This window comes from Porites lutea, chromosome 14, assembly GCF_958299795.1.
Source record: "Porites lutea chromosome 14, jaPorLute2.1, whole genome shotgun sequence".
In the NCBI taxonomy this organism is placed as follows: domain Eukaryota; kingdom Metazoa; phylum Cnidaria; class Anthozoa; order Scleractinia; family Poritidae; genus Porites; species Porites lutea.
The window spans coordinates 21,051,496-21,068,993 of NC_133214.1; the positions used below are offsets into that span (position 1 = coordinate 21,051,496).

Sequence of the window (17,498 nt, forward strand, 5' to 3'; positions counted from 1 at the left end):
GGCAGATGTAAGGCAAGTTGAGTTGGTACCACTACAGTAGGGAAGAAGGGATACCAGTATTAAAAAAATTCCACGGAAAAAAGTTCGTCTTAACTTCTATATAAACAGTGATATAAAGCACTCCATAAGAGAACACCATTTCGAATGTCCTTTGAATTTCAGTAGAGGCCTACAACAAACAAATTACCTTTATAGTAACTGTAAATATCGCTTATTTCCTCTTTGGTTACAGATCTGTACCAGATAACTATGTCGTCAAAAGCTGCCAAAGGAAGTCCTCTACCTGAATCGTCCTCTCCGATGGAAATTCTCGTAAAATTATCCTGGTCAAAATTACCATGGTAACACTGCTTAGAAGTAAACTTCATCACCTCTTCTCCATTTATAAACACTTCTATGCTATTCAGGCTGTCAAAGGTTCTGTACGTTACTACGTAATGTGTCCATACTTCCTTTGGTGTCGGAAATGTAACGACGCATTTCTTGTTGGTACTAGAGACTTCAAACGCCACCTAGAAAAGATAATAAAGGAAATATTTGCCTGCAAATAGAATTTTTATGCTTCTTCTTCCCATTGTGTACTTTTTATTTCTTTGGGGACCTGGGACTTGGGGTGGCATTTATTCGGATTATAGCCAATACCCTTTAGGATACTTGTGCTTGCCAAGTGACCAGGCTTCCATGTGAGCGTCACTTCGTTTCATCTTGACGGTGGTACCTATGTCTTTTAACATTTTGGTCAAATCCAAGAAATTTGTGATGTCGTGTTTTCTTGTAATGGTCAATACAAAGGGTGTGTAAGAACACCTATATTTGGAATTCGGTTAACCGAACGTCCATGTTATTGGTTGTGGTGCAGTTTGTGTGCTGTGACGTCATGTGCTATAGTTGCCAAGATGGCAGCGATTTTGAAAGTCTTAAAAAAGAGTGCTAAAACTTAACATTTTTTTATGTGTAAGAATTATGATAAAGCAACGCGATATTAAAGTCGACACTATGTGCCAAATCGGCAGACGATCGTAACCAAAGTTTCTAGCAACATCTACAAAAAACCTACCGAAAAAGTCTCAGCCCCTTGTTTTTATAATACGGTTTTGTTAAAAAAATAATGAGCGGCCATACCTGAGGACTGTCACTGTTAACTTGGTACATTCTATGACCTGTTCGGTTATTTCCACTGGATGTGAGAAATAGTTGTCCCTCGCCTGAATCCTTAATCTTGTACCACAGCCAGAGCATCAATGTAAACCCACTGTTACATAAAGAAGCATCGAAAACGCAACTTTTAAGGAGATTCTCGCTCAGTGTGAACGCGCCACATGCTCCATATCCAACATACACTGCCTTGCCTCTTATGCCTCTGATGGTGCTCGAGCCGTTTGCGGCTTGACCCCAGTCAAAACTCATAAGGTTCTTAATATCTTCATGATTATCCATCGTCCAATGGAATGCGGCAGATTTTTGGATACTGTCAATTGCTGAAAGGCCTAAAAATAAAATAATGGAAAGGTGCAACTGTCAACAAACAACCCAATAAAAGAAGAAGCTCATTAATTGGTTAGAAAGTTGTAAAACGTGAAAACTTCGCCAACAAATTTGCTTGGTGTAACATTCCTTACATTTATAACAGTCCATCTGCTGAATATACCAAGTTCATTGCCACGGAAAAGGACGGACTGCTGTCGGTCGATTCTCCCTTTCATGTACTCATGCGTATAGCCTTCAATCCCAGACAAAAGTAGTTGGGAAGGTTGCACGACGTAACAGTAGTCCATTTTAATGTTGGGATATGACAGGACAATTACGCGCACAAACATTAACGAGATTAAGAGCGGACAAAGCTGCCATTAAGGGAAACGCGGGTCAGTAGAATACATGTTAAAAATGAGGTTCACTAATACTGAACTAATACTGTTGTTAACGTGGTTAAACCATTCAAACGGGCATTTCTATTAGACAGGTGGATGGTTCAAAGACATAATGACTTATTCTATCTAACGATGCAAAATACCTTGTAAAAACCCGTAGAGCTCCACTCTCATTGAAATGTGATTATTCCAAGCATTTGGAAGAAAACGAATATAACGGGCCCTGATTTCTGGGAGAAGTTCATGGGTAACGACCGTGTCGTCGTCTGTGTTTCCAGCAAATTCCTAAGACAGAAAATAGGGTGTGTCATGTGGGAATTTGCAATTGTGATACACAGAAGCCTGTTATCTCCCTTTATCTTTTAAAATATGGCTAAGATTCACTGCTAAAAGGGGTAATGAAAAGGAGCATTTCGTTTACAAACGTGTTTTAAAAGAAACATAATTACAAAACGATCACTTTGTGTACCCCACAGTAGGTTTGTGTTACGTACGTAGGTAAGATCTGCATTAAAGCCAAGTCGCCTGTCAGGCCGTACTTATCCTGTGTCCATAGCATGAAGTAACGACGAGTATTTCTACTCCTCCCCGGACAGGATCTTGACGCCACTATCGCAGGGTTACCTCCGGCATTAAATTTGCCGGTACCCAGTTATCGGTGAAATAAAACCATTGTCCAAGTGAAGTGTCTTCCCAAATATACATTATAATGACCCCGGCCAGGGATCGAACCCCCAACTCCTCGATCAAGAGTCCAGCGCACAAAATATTAAGCCACTACCCATAGTCCAGCAGGTTTATAGACAAAACTGTTGTCATGTCGTATTCAAGAAGGGTTTAGAATAACATGACGGTATCTCGTTGATATGACCAGAACTTTGCGCCTTTTCCCAGAGGTTAAAGAGCGATCGGGATCTCACATTAAAGATCCACATAGTAGACTTGGCGCGACGACTCAAATCAGCAGACTATTTCTTAACGGACGCCGCTATTCTATTAATCAAAAGCCTTCTTAACCCTTTCACCAAAAATTATGGCCAAACAAAACCAAGAAAGTAAACTTTCTGTCGAAATAATCCTAAGAAATACTTAGCGCTATGCAAAAGTTCAGCCCGAAAGGTTTCATTTGAATGGTAACACCATAGGATTTCGTCAACAGAGTTAATTAATCTTGCCATAACGTGCTCTAGGATAGGAATGGTTAAGCGAACACCAAGATTTGGTTTAACTCCCCCAGTTTTCTAGTCCTTTTCTTTGACACTCTGTTTAGGGGGACCTCTGTAAGAAGAGCACTTAATATTAGTCCTCATGTTATCCATCTTGGTGGAAGTTGGCTGAAAGTGTACTTACTTACGTTGGTTTGCCTTTGTCTTTTGTAGTCCTGAAAATTCACACTGTCGTAACTAAACTGCAGCGTGTACTTTGTGACCCATTGACCATACTGCTGGGCACTGTCCCTGCCTTGTGTTGCAACTCGCGTTACTATAGCGTAATCACTACCAACATCAACCTGAAGCCACTGGTTGACGTCACTTGTGCGAGCGCTCCAAGATGCTGATAAATGCGGAGCTCCTTTAAAGTGTAACCTGCCTTGAAAGGCCGCATGGTTCCCATCATATTCTGATGAAGCAGTGATTTGTTCATTGGAAATTTGGTAGTTTTGCATTCCGAGAGCGTCTGTACACCCTGCAGGTAGTTGAAAGGTATAATCAATCAAAACAATTCTTGATGGAAAAGGGCCATGAACAAGTCAGGTTTGGTTTGGGATGAGCTGGGTATGCGTATGCGCATGCTTGGTTTCCGGTTTAGGTCATGGCTTCCACCTACAGAATACCCCGATTACCCCCGCCGCACGCGATAAAAAGCCTCTGGTTCCCAGGAAAGATTGGTCGAGAAAGTGCGCGGGATTTCTCAGCAAATTATATTTCAATGCAATTGAAACATCGGATGGTAAGTCAGGGCAGTGTTCCTGAGGGTCGTTTTGTTTTGTTTTACTGTAATTCAAAAAGAGCTAAAACTCTATTATTTTCAGCAGTAGCATTTCGCGATGGTATGAATTACACTTCTCTAGCTATTTTTGTTATTTACGAGCAAAACAAAACTGGCACAAACAACAAAAACATACAACTTAGTTACCTTCATGGTATCCATACAACTCCACTCTCATTGAGATGTGTATATGCCAAGTTACTGCGTGAAAACGGATTAAGCGGGTCCAGACTGGAGATTTAAGGTCATGGTAAACAACCGAGTCCCTATCCGTATTTCCATCAAATTCCTAAAGAGTAAAAAACATAGCCTAGATATATTCTTTTAAGGCAACAATTAAGGAATTACGGCGGATTTTTCAATTTTTCAACGACATGCAGAGACGACGGCGCGCGAAGATCTAAAAACCGACTTGAGCTTGTCGTCGTTACTTAAGCCCCCTACTTCCTTTATTTTTTACCTTTATTTGTCCTTGTTCCTCGTAATACTGGAAGTCTTTACGATCTTCGCTGAATGAAAGTTTGTACTTTGTCACCCACTGGTCTATAAAGTTTCGTCCTTGAGTGGCGACACCTGTAACCCTTGTGTAACGACCACAGAAATCAACCTGAAGCCACTGATGTTCGTCCCGATATAAAGATGACCAAGCTCCTCTGTATGGTATATTTACCTTAATCAAACAAAATAAACACAGATTTACTCCATTAAAAGTCTCCGCGTTTTATTAATTGTGAGCGTTTCCGATGTGGCGATTTTTCAAAAGGCGGTGTTAAATTTCAAAATCACACGACCAGAGAAGCCACAGAAGGAACTTTACTTCCTTCTGTGGCGCAGGCGCATGAATGGAGCGTTGAATTAACCTATCCCTCTTAACTTCCCGCAAATGACATGAAAACAGCAACAACAACAACAACAACAACAACAACAACATTTTAAGATCCCAGTTTTATCAGCAATGGTAGACGAATAACCACAATCTAGCGGAATACCTTAATTTAATTATATTAATCAACTAGTTAATTAATATTTTCAATTACATTATTACCGGTAGTTTCAATCTTGCTCTACTGGCAGCGTGATAAAGGTCCCATTCTGAGGAGGCGCTTATTTGCTGGTTAGCGATTGCACCACTTTCCATCCCCAGGGCTCGAATTTGTTGACATTCCAGTGGGCTTACTAGATACATAAGTAGATTTTAGTATAGAACACACCACTGTTTACAAACATCATTTTTGTTATTCAAATTTCTAACGATTGAAGCAAACGAATCTTTTTGTTTCATGAACTTTCCATCCCCAGGGCTCGAATTTGTTGACATTCCAGTGGGCTTACTAGATACATAAGTAGATTTTAGTATAGAACACACCACTGTTTACAAACATTATTTTTGTTATTCAAATTTCTAACGATTGAAGCAAACGAATCTTTTTGTTTCATGAACTAATGAGGTTCTAGTTGGCCTTATTCCTTGGTTTCCCATGCCTCTTCTTTATGAATTTAACGTATTTTAATTTAAATGGCAGAATGATAATAAAATAAATAAATAAACATTTTAAATATTAATAGATGACGTTAGCTTGAGTATCGCTATATCATAACAGACCTGGCCATTTAATCAGTTAGTGATTCTCCATAACACGCAGCTCCATTGTTTTAGGTATAGAGTCATTGATATTTTTCTATGTCCATTGTTTTCACAGCCAATACTGTGAGGCCTTGTAAAGAGCTGTGTGGCGCCCCCATTCGATGACATACGAAACCATACCGTACAATGCCACACCCGGCATATGATACCTGACCACACCGCACAGCTCCACACCGGAGCAGACCAGACCATACTATACCATACCATAGTTCTGTAGTGTCACGCAACCTAGCAGTTTTATTGTCCGGTTCGTCTGGTTGGCATACATTAATAGTTACCCAAACACGTTCCGGACCTAAACTCACGGACGCCGAAACATCATACCTTGTCTGCTATTTCTTTCGTCTCTCATATTAAACTTTCTTCTACACTACTTGCCTTATTGTTTAATCACAGGCCTCACAATGGGAAGTTACTAAAACGGGGAATGGGGAACGGGGAACCGGAAAAAAAAATGGGAACGATACAGAGAATATGAAATAAAATTACTGATAGGGCTAGAGTTCGAGTTAGCTTTTGTTCCCATTTGTCATTTTCCAGTTCCCCTCCCATTGTGCTCGTTAGCGATACAAATGCCTTGTAAGAATTCTAGCTACTTAACATAACTCCTTCTAAATACCACGCTTGTACCCTAATCTGCAGGTCACCAATACTGAATAGAAAGAAAACAAAAAGACTATCATACTTCGTAGGCACCATTCTTCGTCGCGACGGTTTGAATCGCAAATGCATTGTCCCGTAATTTCATCACAGTATTGTCCTTCAAAACACGAAGGCTCACAGACAGAATCTGAAGAAAGAAAGAGATCAATAAAGCTGATTACTCATGATCACTTAGTTTCCTGTTTGCTTGTGCGGGTAAAACCTCCATAGATTTGTCATGTTTAAGGTCAAGTAATCATCTTGACGAATACGATCCAAGGAGAATGCCGGACTTGCTAAACTGCATTGTTACTGATGTAACAATTTCATTCAACTGTAAATGATGATTATCTGCAGATTACAAAAACCAAAGGATTGCCAAAGATCCCTCTCTCCCCACCGAAAAAAGGCTTGAAAATTATAATCGTTAATTCAACCGTCCCTTCTTGTTTACCCTTCCTCTTGGGACCATGCATCTTCCCCTTTTCTCTTTACTTTGCCGTTACAGCAAGTCAAATAATTTATCAAACACGAGCGACGATGTTTTATTACATATATCGAAAATGTGACAAACGTTACTTTTAGGCGTGTAATGTAATCAAACACTTTGAAGAAAATTTTGCAAAACCGAGTCTAAGGGGTAAATGAATCAAATGGGCAAACCCCGCCCCACTTATACGTCTAATTTCTTCGAACGGGAGAAGTATCATCTGACTCCGTGTTTAATGATACAGTTTGTTCTGGAGAATGAAACAACGGAATTACGAAAATTTTCATGAACTGATTTTTTGAGCTTTTTTAATACATGAAATGAAATGAAGAGTCGTGGATGAGAGGACAACAGACGTGCCCTCTTACAATTCATTTTAACATGTGAACAGTAAGCTCGCACGTCAGCATACAAAGGCGCCACTGGCAGCCGCTCTAAGTCCATTTGTGAGCTTACTGTACCCACACAGCCCATGATGTGAATGACGTGATCTGTGAAGGTTGACCACAACACCGGGGTCTACGTCTCCTAGTCTTTTCGAAAAGTGATGTGGGTTCTTTTACGTCCCACAAGAACCAGGTAAGTGTAAGTGCTGTGAGACGGGACCTACGGTTTTTCGTCCTTATCCGAGAAGACTAGAAAGTCTAACCGTTTGCAGATGTCATTACAAAGGCAGCACTTTCTTCTCACTTATTTAAAGACCCTGAGTGTTGGCCCGGCCGGGGATCGAACCCGTGACCTCCTGCTCAGTAGACCGGCGCTCTCTCAACTGAGCTAACCAGGCGGCGGTTAGGGAACAAGAAGACAAGGCAAGAAATAGCTCACCCTCAACAACCAGAACTTCCAAGCCATCTGCTTGAAAATGAGTCTCTCCCGTAAAGAACTTGTCCGGTTCAGAGGCACTAGGAACTTGGTAAACATTTCCAACATCACTCACGATACTTCGATTGTCCAAATTAACTGTCAGATCATTTATCCCGAAGCTGAGCCTGTTATAACTATCTAATGTAACAGCAAGATGTCTATGTAAGGGCTTAATATCCAGACGAGAGGTTGACAAGTTTAGGTAGAAACTGCGTAGACTGAAAAGGAAAGCTTTCATGCTTGACAAACTGTTTATGCTGGAAGCTCCTGCAAACACACAAGAAAAAGGACTGTTAGGGGTCTCCAAACTGGATGATTCGGTATCGCTGAAGTTGTCTCAGTGTGTTAAGGATGTTAACGAGGAATAATCAAACAGACTCGCGAAGGTTCGATTCCTTTCTAAACGTCGCCTACAGATTGAGAATCAAATCGAGCGGTTCCTATCGAGTGCTAAGCAGGCAACGAATCAGCTAGCTTGAGCAAACAGCTGACATTTCGCGACGCCACCAATGGCTCCCCGCGAAATGACGTCTGGGAAACGAGCGCAGAAATTCCATACTGATGACTTTGATTGAAAATTTGCTTCAGCCAATCAGAAGCACTGCCTAGATCTGGTTAGTAACACGTCATCAGTACGGAATTTCTGCGCGACGTAACAAAATGTCGGTTGTTTTCTCAGGCTGCCAATCAACATCACCTTGGTTCCACATGAGGTCGGAAAATCCCCCGAAAACGAAAGAGTTCTTCCGCACTAGTGTGAATGATGGTCTCTTGTTGTCACAGCGTTCATGGAAGGCCTTACTACTCCATTCATGTTCTTCAGCACGATAACAAGGGACCAGGCGAAAGGTAGAGAATCCGGCTTGTATTAACCAGTCGTTCAACGTGACTCGGTAGTTCTTTATGTGCCCTATCATTCCTGATTTGATAACTGAAGTAAGAGAAATCGTAATAGTATTTGCCAAATGCACCTTTCCATTGTTTTTAACAGGTCATTATTTTCAACAAATAGAAGAGCACTTAAAAAATAATGACCTGTTGTTCAAGCTCAGTTAACACAATGGTGGCAGATTCCAAACAATGGATTACGCCCTCGGTCTTCACTTTTACATGACACACCTTTCCATTGTTTAGAGCACGTCAACATTTTCAGTAAATGGAAGAGCAGGCCAATGGCGTGGAAATATAATGACGTACTGTTATACTTCCGTGATCACAAAGGTGAACTGCCTGCCTCCTCAGTTCTAAGACGATGAAAAGGCGCATTAAATTAGATACCAGCTTCGCACCTTGGCCGACTTAGCAATAATGACCAAGCGCGTAGCGCTCAGCCATTATTACTCGTGGGCTTTATTTGACAAGATTAGCAATAATTATTTAGCGCGAGGAAGTATAAACGAACTTGAATTCACTTTCGCTGCCGTCTTAACAAAGTTGCTAAATCTCTACTTACCATTAGCATTTAATTGAGCTTCTTTCGGCATAAAGGAGCAGCTTTCATTAACGCTTAAAATAGCGTCGCTGATGGCAATATCACCGTGCGAACCGCCAACTACTCCCTCCGTAATAACCTTGGAAAGAAAGTGACATAAACAATGAATGAACAAAACTCGAAAACTGTTTTTTTTAACAAAACGCCTTAATGAACGCCTTATACTAGCGAGGTTTGCCATAACGAAAAATCTTGTCTCGGTTTGCAACCACGCGACAAAGCGGCCATGTTGATCGTCAAGACGATACATTTGTTTAAAGGATTTCTTTTATCGTTTGCCTTACGACAGCCACTTAGTTGTTGGAAGCGATGATTCGACTGCGTGCGGTTTTCATCAGGCGATAGCGCTGATTTACTACCAATTAGTAAATCGACGCTATGGCCAGATGAAGATCTGTAGTACGCGGTCAAAACGTCGCGATCAATAAGTGACTATCTTGAGACAAACGATAAAGTAAACCCGTTAAACAGATATCACGATGAATAATATCTGTTATGACAAAACATTTGTTTTTCTAGAAATAGAGAAAAGAAAGTTAAATTCCCAGCAGCGAGAAGCGATGTTGATCTTGATCATCAACATGGCGCCTGCCATGATGACGTCACGTATAAAGCCAGACATAAATTAGTAGTTACCTCATATGCATAATTATGATAAATAGGAATCTCTGCCTTGTTCCAAATATTTCCAAAGGAACCAGCAAGACGCCAAAGGAGAACTTCCTCATTATCCTTGCTACTTCGCAAAAACACATTAAGTCTTCCTGTCGTGTTCCCGTACATATGGTACCAGAAAGAGAAACAATTTCTCGTAGGCACTGTAACACGACTAAAGAAGCGTGCTTTTTCACCTTTTTCACGTGGAAATGACGACTCGACATAAATGAAGTTATTGATTTCTAAAAGAAGGTTTGTTGGAAAATGGAGAAAAAAGAAAAAAAAGAAAACTGTCAGTACATATCAGTGGGCTGCTGGTTAGAGTATGATTTTTTCAGTAATCTGTTTTTGGACAAATTTTAAATCGTTTTCATTCACGTGGTCAACAGCTATGCAAAGTTCGTGGAACCAAAGAGCGTTTTTAGGTTTGATCCCAATTTGAGGATCTTTTTGGTCGACTATCATTGCTCTACAATATGGCCGCCTTGACGTCACGTGAAAATGATCTTTACAATTTTAAAGAGATCTTGTCTTAAAAAGGGATATTATTTTATTGAAGTATGAAGCCAAGCCAGAGAGTATTATGTCCATTTATATTAGCAGGGTTTTAAACAGAGGTTTTTGGCCTATACAATTGGACACCTCTCGCGTGCGCAAAGCGCGAGCACACAGCACCATAGGCAAGAAAGTTTGGTTCTGACAGAATTGTCCATTCGTACGTTCGCCCCTCCATGTAGAAAGAAATCTTCCTGAGCCAGTCAATCTGGTCTCAGAAATTCCCTAACGTAATAAATCTATCTAATGAGTGTGTTAGATGCTGACTCACTTCCATGACAAGGTCCTGTATCGTTGGTCTGTGTACAGTTTGTTTGCACATGCCATTTGAAATAACCTGCATCTGTTTTTTCTAGATTCCCGATTCGGTTGACACCTGCAATTGTCACAGCATCGTTAGATCGACCTTACAGATATTGTTTTCATTTATTCCTTTATTTATTTATTCGTTCATTTATTCTCTCTACATTTATTCTTCCAGCCTTCCTTACTCCCTCCCTCCCATTCATGCACTTGTTCATTTAATCATTCATTCGGTTTTTCACTTGTTGACTGTTCATCTATCTATCGATCTGCCATTAACAATCCATCCGTTCATTACCTGTAGATACGAATTGCAAGGGATTCATATGAACTTATTTTTTTCCTGCAACTTTATTTATAAACGACCAAAACCCACATATTCCTTGTGTCTCCCTCGCACCTATTTATTCCTAGCGCCTGCTACGCAGGCTAGCCCCCCAAAATGGTATTCAAACGCGGACTTGCGCAAGGTCGATCCCGTGGCTGTAGCGGGTTTTCTGATAAATAAAAATTATAGGCGCAACTACCTAAGGTCTCAATGAAAATCGTTCCGAAACCTAAAAAGAAAGAAAACAAAACCCAAAACAAAAAAATGGCTAACTTACCGAACTGTTCGTCGTCCAAGTTGCTCAAAAACGATAACGCAGAACATAACAAGCAAGAATGTCCAAAGACAAGTGACAGAGGGAGTCGTGAGCGACATTACCTCAGCAATTTAATGGTCGCTTTCTAGTTTCATTTGTACATGAAATGACTGATTCAATGGTAACGGAGTCATCTTTCCTATATTTTAAAAGTATCTATCCGTGGCAATACTTTATTAATAAATTACCTGCTAAGCTAAGCTTCTCTCTCACTGCTGCCTCGGTCAGAAAGTTATACCAAACCTCAAGGTCCGACATTTGAAGAGTATACTGTTTATGTACGAGACTGTACGATGGCGCCTTGCCAATAAGTACATGGTGATGCTTGTTTTGAACGTTTACAATATCAAACGTTTCTTGCTTATATACTAGTTTCCCATTCTCAAAGTATTTCAGTCCCCAGATTGGGTCCCAGGTTATGAAGACGTGACGCCAACCGCGAGGGATAACCGGCTCACGGTTGATGTCCATTTTCCACTTTCTCTTTGTGGTGCTCAATTCCAATTGATATGATGTCTTGTTCTGCAAAATGTTCGATTGATAATGCAGGGAAAACCCTTCTCTTGATGGCTTTCCTTCCGATGATATTATAAAGCCAGCATGTTCGCCGTCTTCATCTAAAATAAATGCAACAAAAGGGAATTCCTTAGTTGACAAAATCTAGGGGAAAATGGGTACAAGGTTTGGGTGAAGTGATTTTTAGGACCGTTTGGGTGGACAAACGTTAGTAAAAAATTGTAAATTGTAAATTGTAATTTGTTTACCCACGGATCACTAAGGAGTTCATAAGAACTCGTTGAAACGTATCCGTGCGTTCCAGATCGAATTGGAATTTGAAAGCGTGGTTTTTAAAGAGAGGGGAACACCGGAGTACCCGGAGAAAAACCTCTCGGAGCAAGGGAGAGAACCAACAACAAACTCAACCCACATATGGCGTCGACGCCAGGATTCGGACCCGGGCCACATTGGTGGGAGGCGAGCGCTCTCACCACTGCGTCACCCTTGCTCCCCTTAGTTAGTTAGTTCTGATTGGTCGATGGTATTCAAGGCAACCATTAACCAGTCATAAGTCACTCTTGTGCAACTACACGATCCCAGAAATCGTTGCGTCGTAAGCTTGTGCCCATTCCCGGTGGACAATCAAGAATGGTCTCAATAGACTGCTCATTCCTGGGATTTTTCATGAGAGGGAGTTTGAGAAAAAACATGAATTTTGCTTAGTTATCTTACTTGAATCTACGGTAAAAAAAAGTACTAAGAAATGTCCCGAATGCGATATTCATTATTCGTGACTAGAAGATGCGTCCAGAAATGACCAATATTTACTCATTTTTCTTTGTAATTGTTGTTGTTGTTGTTGTCGAACATACGACATTATTATTTTTGTCGTATTAAACATGTCATTTTGCTCGCGCACGGCTACGTTCCCATTAAACTAACAAGCACGCTGGACTTGTCAAATATAGGAGAATTTTCCAGGAGTTAAATTCTTACGGAACACATCTAAATTGAGAAAGGGTAAACGAAATTCATGCTCGTGTGTGTTTACGTCCTCTGTAACACGCAACATATGTAGACTATATAGCTGGAAATTTTTTCCTAACAGCGTGCGATCTTATTGGTTACTTCGAGGTCACATGACATCTAACAATGCAACTGTTTCCCGCCAAAATCTCTGAGCAGGCAACATGTCAAACTCTGACGTTAGAGGGTGACAGGAGAAACAGTTAATTTTGTTTCCTTTGAATCTCAATGTGAGATTCTCGGGAAGCAAAAGAAACTGTTTTCCAATAGACCAGTCATAGAGTGTTAATAAAGTGTGAGCACTTACCAACTATAAGTGGAATCACTCCCACCCTGAGACAGCAGATGCTGTTACACTCGTGGGGCATAAGTTTCAGATACTTTGCTTTAATTGGTGGAAGCATCTCATGTGTAACCCATGTATTAGCATCCCAGTTGCTCGATAGTAGCTGAAATGAAATTGTAATATGTAAATTTAACCAAGGCCAAAACGGTCTCCTTTCCTGTCTTTCTCAAATATTAAAACTTTCGCTACAAGAAACTGAAATCCTCCTGAAAAAAATGGACCTGAGCCTGCAATCAATAGAAAACCAATAACTGATCAGCAGAGCACTTTAAAAACACGTCACCTCAATGAGTTTCACATCCTAGCCTGCGATACAGTCATGTGATATTGGTCAGTTGATGCCCTGTTTTGACAGCTGTCAATTGACCATAAAATGGAGGTCCAATCTTAAGTTAAACACCGACTGAATGATTCCAAGGTCTTAAGAGTGGAAATTCACAATCCGCTTGCGGACGTATGGATAATATTACCACAACCGAATTCCAATTTTTTTCCTACTGTGCTCCGACTGTTTGAGAATGGCTGGTCCAAAATACGTTATTGCAAAACTGACTCGCCAGGAGCTGAACGCAAACTGAAATTAGGTGATTCGCAATTAACCAACATTTAATACCAAAAGAAAGCCAGATTTAAACGTAGACGCTGCTAGTGGGTAAAATATTTGTTAATGGCTGTGCTGATGCGGCTGGTCGTACTCAAGCTAAACTTATGTTTTAGGCTTTCATCCATGGATGAATTGTATTTAACAAGTAATCTAGTAAAGTAAACTGGCAAAAGCAAAAATCAACAAACAAAACATTAACAGAAGTAACAACAGCATACAAACAAAGCTCACATCAAAACCATTCATGACAAAAATCTTAACCTGTCTCACTCCCCCTTGAGTGTAATTCTCCCATGCAATGCCATCGAGGCTGTGCTCCAAGTAAAACGATGCCACAAAATGCCCACGACTACACCCCATAGTTCTTATTTGCGCGACAAAATAAGCAACATCTAATTTGAGCTGAAGAAATGTAAACGGCCCCTGTCCACACCATGCGGCGTGGCACTTTGAGCTCGGGTTGGATTTTGCAAACTCAGCAGGGCTCATACATTCCCACGAAGAGGCAGTGAAGCTGCTGTTCGGAATGATGGAGGAATTGTCGATCCCAAGGTCTGAGGAAAAAAACTCTGCTTTAAGGTGCATGGTTGAAAAATTTGATGAAACTTTTTATATAAAATGACAACATCCAAATCCTGCTGTTCTATCCAAGAAAAAAAAAATGCAAACAGTAATAACAAAACACAAAGACAAAAGCGACTTCAGGTTTTTTCGATATTTCGGACGGACAAGCCGTCCTTCTTCAGGGGATTTAATGAAGAAACGGAAAGTAGTTACAATTGAAGTAATATGGAAGAGTTGCAGTTATAAATTCGATACAAAAAATTAGAAAATTATATGTCTGGCTGCGCGCTAGATTCGAAAGCAGGATCACTTTTAATATTCTGTTACTAAGTACATAATTGTAAGCGGTATTTTTTAGTTAATTACGCTGACTTAAGTGAGTTTTTTTCAGTTTTGATTAATTGTATCTTGTAAAAATGTTGCTGTATAACTGTTTTATGCCCATGGTGGCCTGTACGGGGAGGCCCCGCCCGAAAGGGTTATCTTTTTGAGGCCTCGAGTATCAGTGAGAGGGTATGGATTTTACTAGTTGAAGTGGGGTAGGGAAATCTGTCATTTGGGTCTGTGAAAGGGCCTAAAAGGACTAACAGATGAATTATATAGCGTTATAACGTCGAGAAAACGTTATTTTTTTGTATTGATTCTTATTTAATAGACAGTGCATTTACAGCAGTTAAAAGGGAGGCAAAGGTCTAAGCAAAGTATGTGAAAGGGGTACCTTTTTCGTGAAAATGGTCTATAAAAGAGTAAGGGGTTGAACCTTAGGGAGGAGTCTGCTCGTGTAAACGGTTGTTGAGTACCCCCGGGCATGAATGGAATCTTGCTACCCGAGCAGGCTAGATATCAAGCATGTTAGGGTGTACCCGCGTTGGGTCCACAAGATACTATACAACCCAGGGTCCTTTATAACAAAAATAACATGTTATTATTTTACCTATAAATGCACCAGTACCAATGTCTTTGAAAACGTTGACTCGTAAACAGATACCGTTTTTCCAGGACACGGGACGTAGTCGGATATGCCTGGTAGATGAAATGCTTACCAAGGCTGATGAATTCCAGTAAAATATCTAAATCAATTGAACCATGCATCAGATAACTCAGAAAAAAATTAAACTTGAAACTCCTACTAAATATTATTAACCAGTCAATTGTATGGGGTAAAAACACGCCACATTAGTGGATTACTACACTGTTTATAATCCCCCTGTTTTTCCGTAACATTGACGATAATTCTATCGCTTGCTGTAACTTGCCTTCACGGCTTTATATTTAAATATAACGCGTGTAACCTGTAAATGAAATGTGAAAAGAAGGGCACTCCAAGTACCAAAGAAAAAGGAATATAATAATATAATTTATAAATTTCAGCTCGATGGGACTTTGACCAAAAAAAGCAGTGAAACTCGCAATGACGCTGCCCCTTTATATTGCGCTAGGCATGATTGCTGATTCATTGTCGGTCCCAATATTTGGAAACCAAATCTCTGCTTGAGCTACTTCAGAAGGGCCTTTGTTAAGGCTCGTTCGTTTTGTTAATATTGCCAATTACGCTACTTATGCGCTATGGAACTTAAAGTCAGCGAAGAAATTACTTGTAAACGACAAAATCAAAGCTACCTGTCCAACAAAAACACTTCCAGAGCATCATATCAAACTTAACAAACAACGAAAATGATCTTTGAAATTTAGAGATTAATACTTTAACTGTCCTGTTTAAGTTTTCTGTCTGTTTGCTCGTCTGTTCGTTTTTTGTAAAGCCATTATGGATACGTGTGCGTATAGATGTGCAATAATTAATCAATTAGTAAATATAGTTTTCGTCCGTTACCTTCCTATGTTATGTTAAAAAATAAATGAATAAAAGGGTTACTGTTTTTTCACGTATAAGGGTAAAGATAATTTTAAATTGTAATTTTCAATAACTTTTGTAAATTGTAATTTTGCTACTTTTTTTTGTTGTATAATAATTTTTCCTTTGTATGTAGATATGAAATAAAGTGTTGTTGGAAAAAAAAAGTTTTCAAAAACCCACAGTCTCAATCCATTTCAATCTTCTTGAAGTTTCTCTATCCATGCCTCCTTTTGAACTTGTTGTGTTATTTATACCTTCTTTTCATGTAGCTTCATGTGAAAATGAAATAATCAGCATGTCACGAGCGTGGGACAAAGAAAAACTCTAAGTCCCCGACAGGATTCGAACTTATGACCTCCCAAACACCGGGCGGGCGCTCTGATTACTGTAAAATTCCGAAAATAAGCTCCTCCAAATATAGGCCCCCCGGGGGCTTGTACTTGGAAAATTGCCCCCAAATACAAAGTGAAACAAAGCAAAAATGGTAATTTTACTTCCAACTATAAGGCTAACCCAATCAATTTTGAAACGCTAATTTCCCTCCGTAGATAAGCCCCTCCAAAAATAAGCCCCTCAAAAAGGACCTTTGAAAAATATAAACCCCGGGGCTTATTTTCGGAACTTTACGGTATGTTTTTAACGGTTATTTTTGTTTTACTCAATTTGGTGACAGCTCTTGCGGTTAGGATTTTGACAAAATTAATGACACAGCTCATTCAACTTTAATTACCTGGCCATCATTATAGGAATCCCACGAGTTTCCATCATTACTATGTTCCACCTTATAGCTGGTCACATAGCTTGTCTCACTGTTTAACCTGATCAGTTCTATCTTTTCAACAGGTTGAGGCGTCCCCAAGTCAATTGCCAACCACTCGTTAACATCCTCGTAAAAGGCGCACCATCCAGTAGGGCTGCCAGGACGAGCCTCAGAAGGGCCCTTGACACTGTCGATAAGGGTTCCTTCTCCAGTTGCGACTATTTTGTTCTGCCCTATCAAGTAGGCCTTGTTTGCTGAATAAGCAATAGAACTTTCATTGGTTAACTCTGTAATCTAACCCTTCCACTCCCAATAGTGGTGAAAGAAAGGACCACCCCCCCCCCCCAAAAAAAAAAAAAAAATTCAAATTAGAGACCTTAAGATTCGAAGAGGTCAAATTTTCAACTGGACCTAAGCTAGCGACATGAAAAAGGGAAGGGAGATCTTTTTAAAGAATAAACAAAGGGAAGAAGCCGAATCTAATTCTTTTACGCCACGGACAACGAAAATGTTTTATGAATTCATTTTGAACTTCTTCAGCCTTGAACGTCTGTCAGATCATTTTGGATTCTTTTGCTGGGTACTATCAGAAATGAATGAGTTTCTGGTACTATAGAATGGCCGTATTCACACTAGAGACGGATTATCCGTTGGATAATTCGCGTCAGACAGATATTACATCTTAATTTGAAAATA

At 40.1% G+C, this 17,498-nt stretch overlaps 2 protein-coding genes across 2 annotated transcripts; both read right to left on the reverse strand.

Moving 5' to 3' along the window:
* Positions 1–841: 841 nt before the first annotated feature.
* On the reverse strand, positions 842–4,140 carry LOC140924048 (lactadherin-like). Its single transcript, XM_073374050.1, has 5 exons — positions 4,005–4,140; positions 3,223–3,554; positions 2,012–2,153; positions 1,123–1,487; positions 842–916 (listed from the first exon to the last, which is right to left on the reverse strand). The coding sequence occupies exons 1-5, from the start codon at positions 4,033–4,035 to the stop codon at positions 842–844; spliced, it is 945 nt and encodes a 314-aa protein (XP_073230151.1). The 5' UTR covers positions 4,036–4,140.
* A 144-nt stretch (positions 4,141–4,284) lies between these two features.
* Positions 4,285–13,077, reverse strand: LOC140924050 (uncharacterized). The gene is made up of 10 exons (XM_073374051.1): positions 12,981–13,077; positions 11,338–11,766; positions 10,474–10,578; positions 9,627–9,889; positions 8,952–9,069; positions 8,196–8,429; positions 7,460–7,765; positions 6,188–6,292; positions 4,903–5,033; positions 4,285–4,527 (listed from the first exon to the last, which is right to left on the reverse strand). The coding sequence occupies exons 1-10, from the start codon at positions 13,075–13,077 to the stop codon at positions 4,285–4,287; spliced, it is 2,031 nt and encodes a 676-aa protein (XP_073230152.1).
* Positions 13,078–17,498: the final 4,421 nt, after the last annotated feature.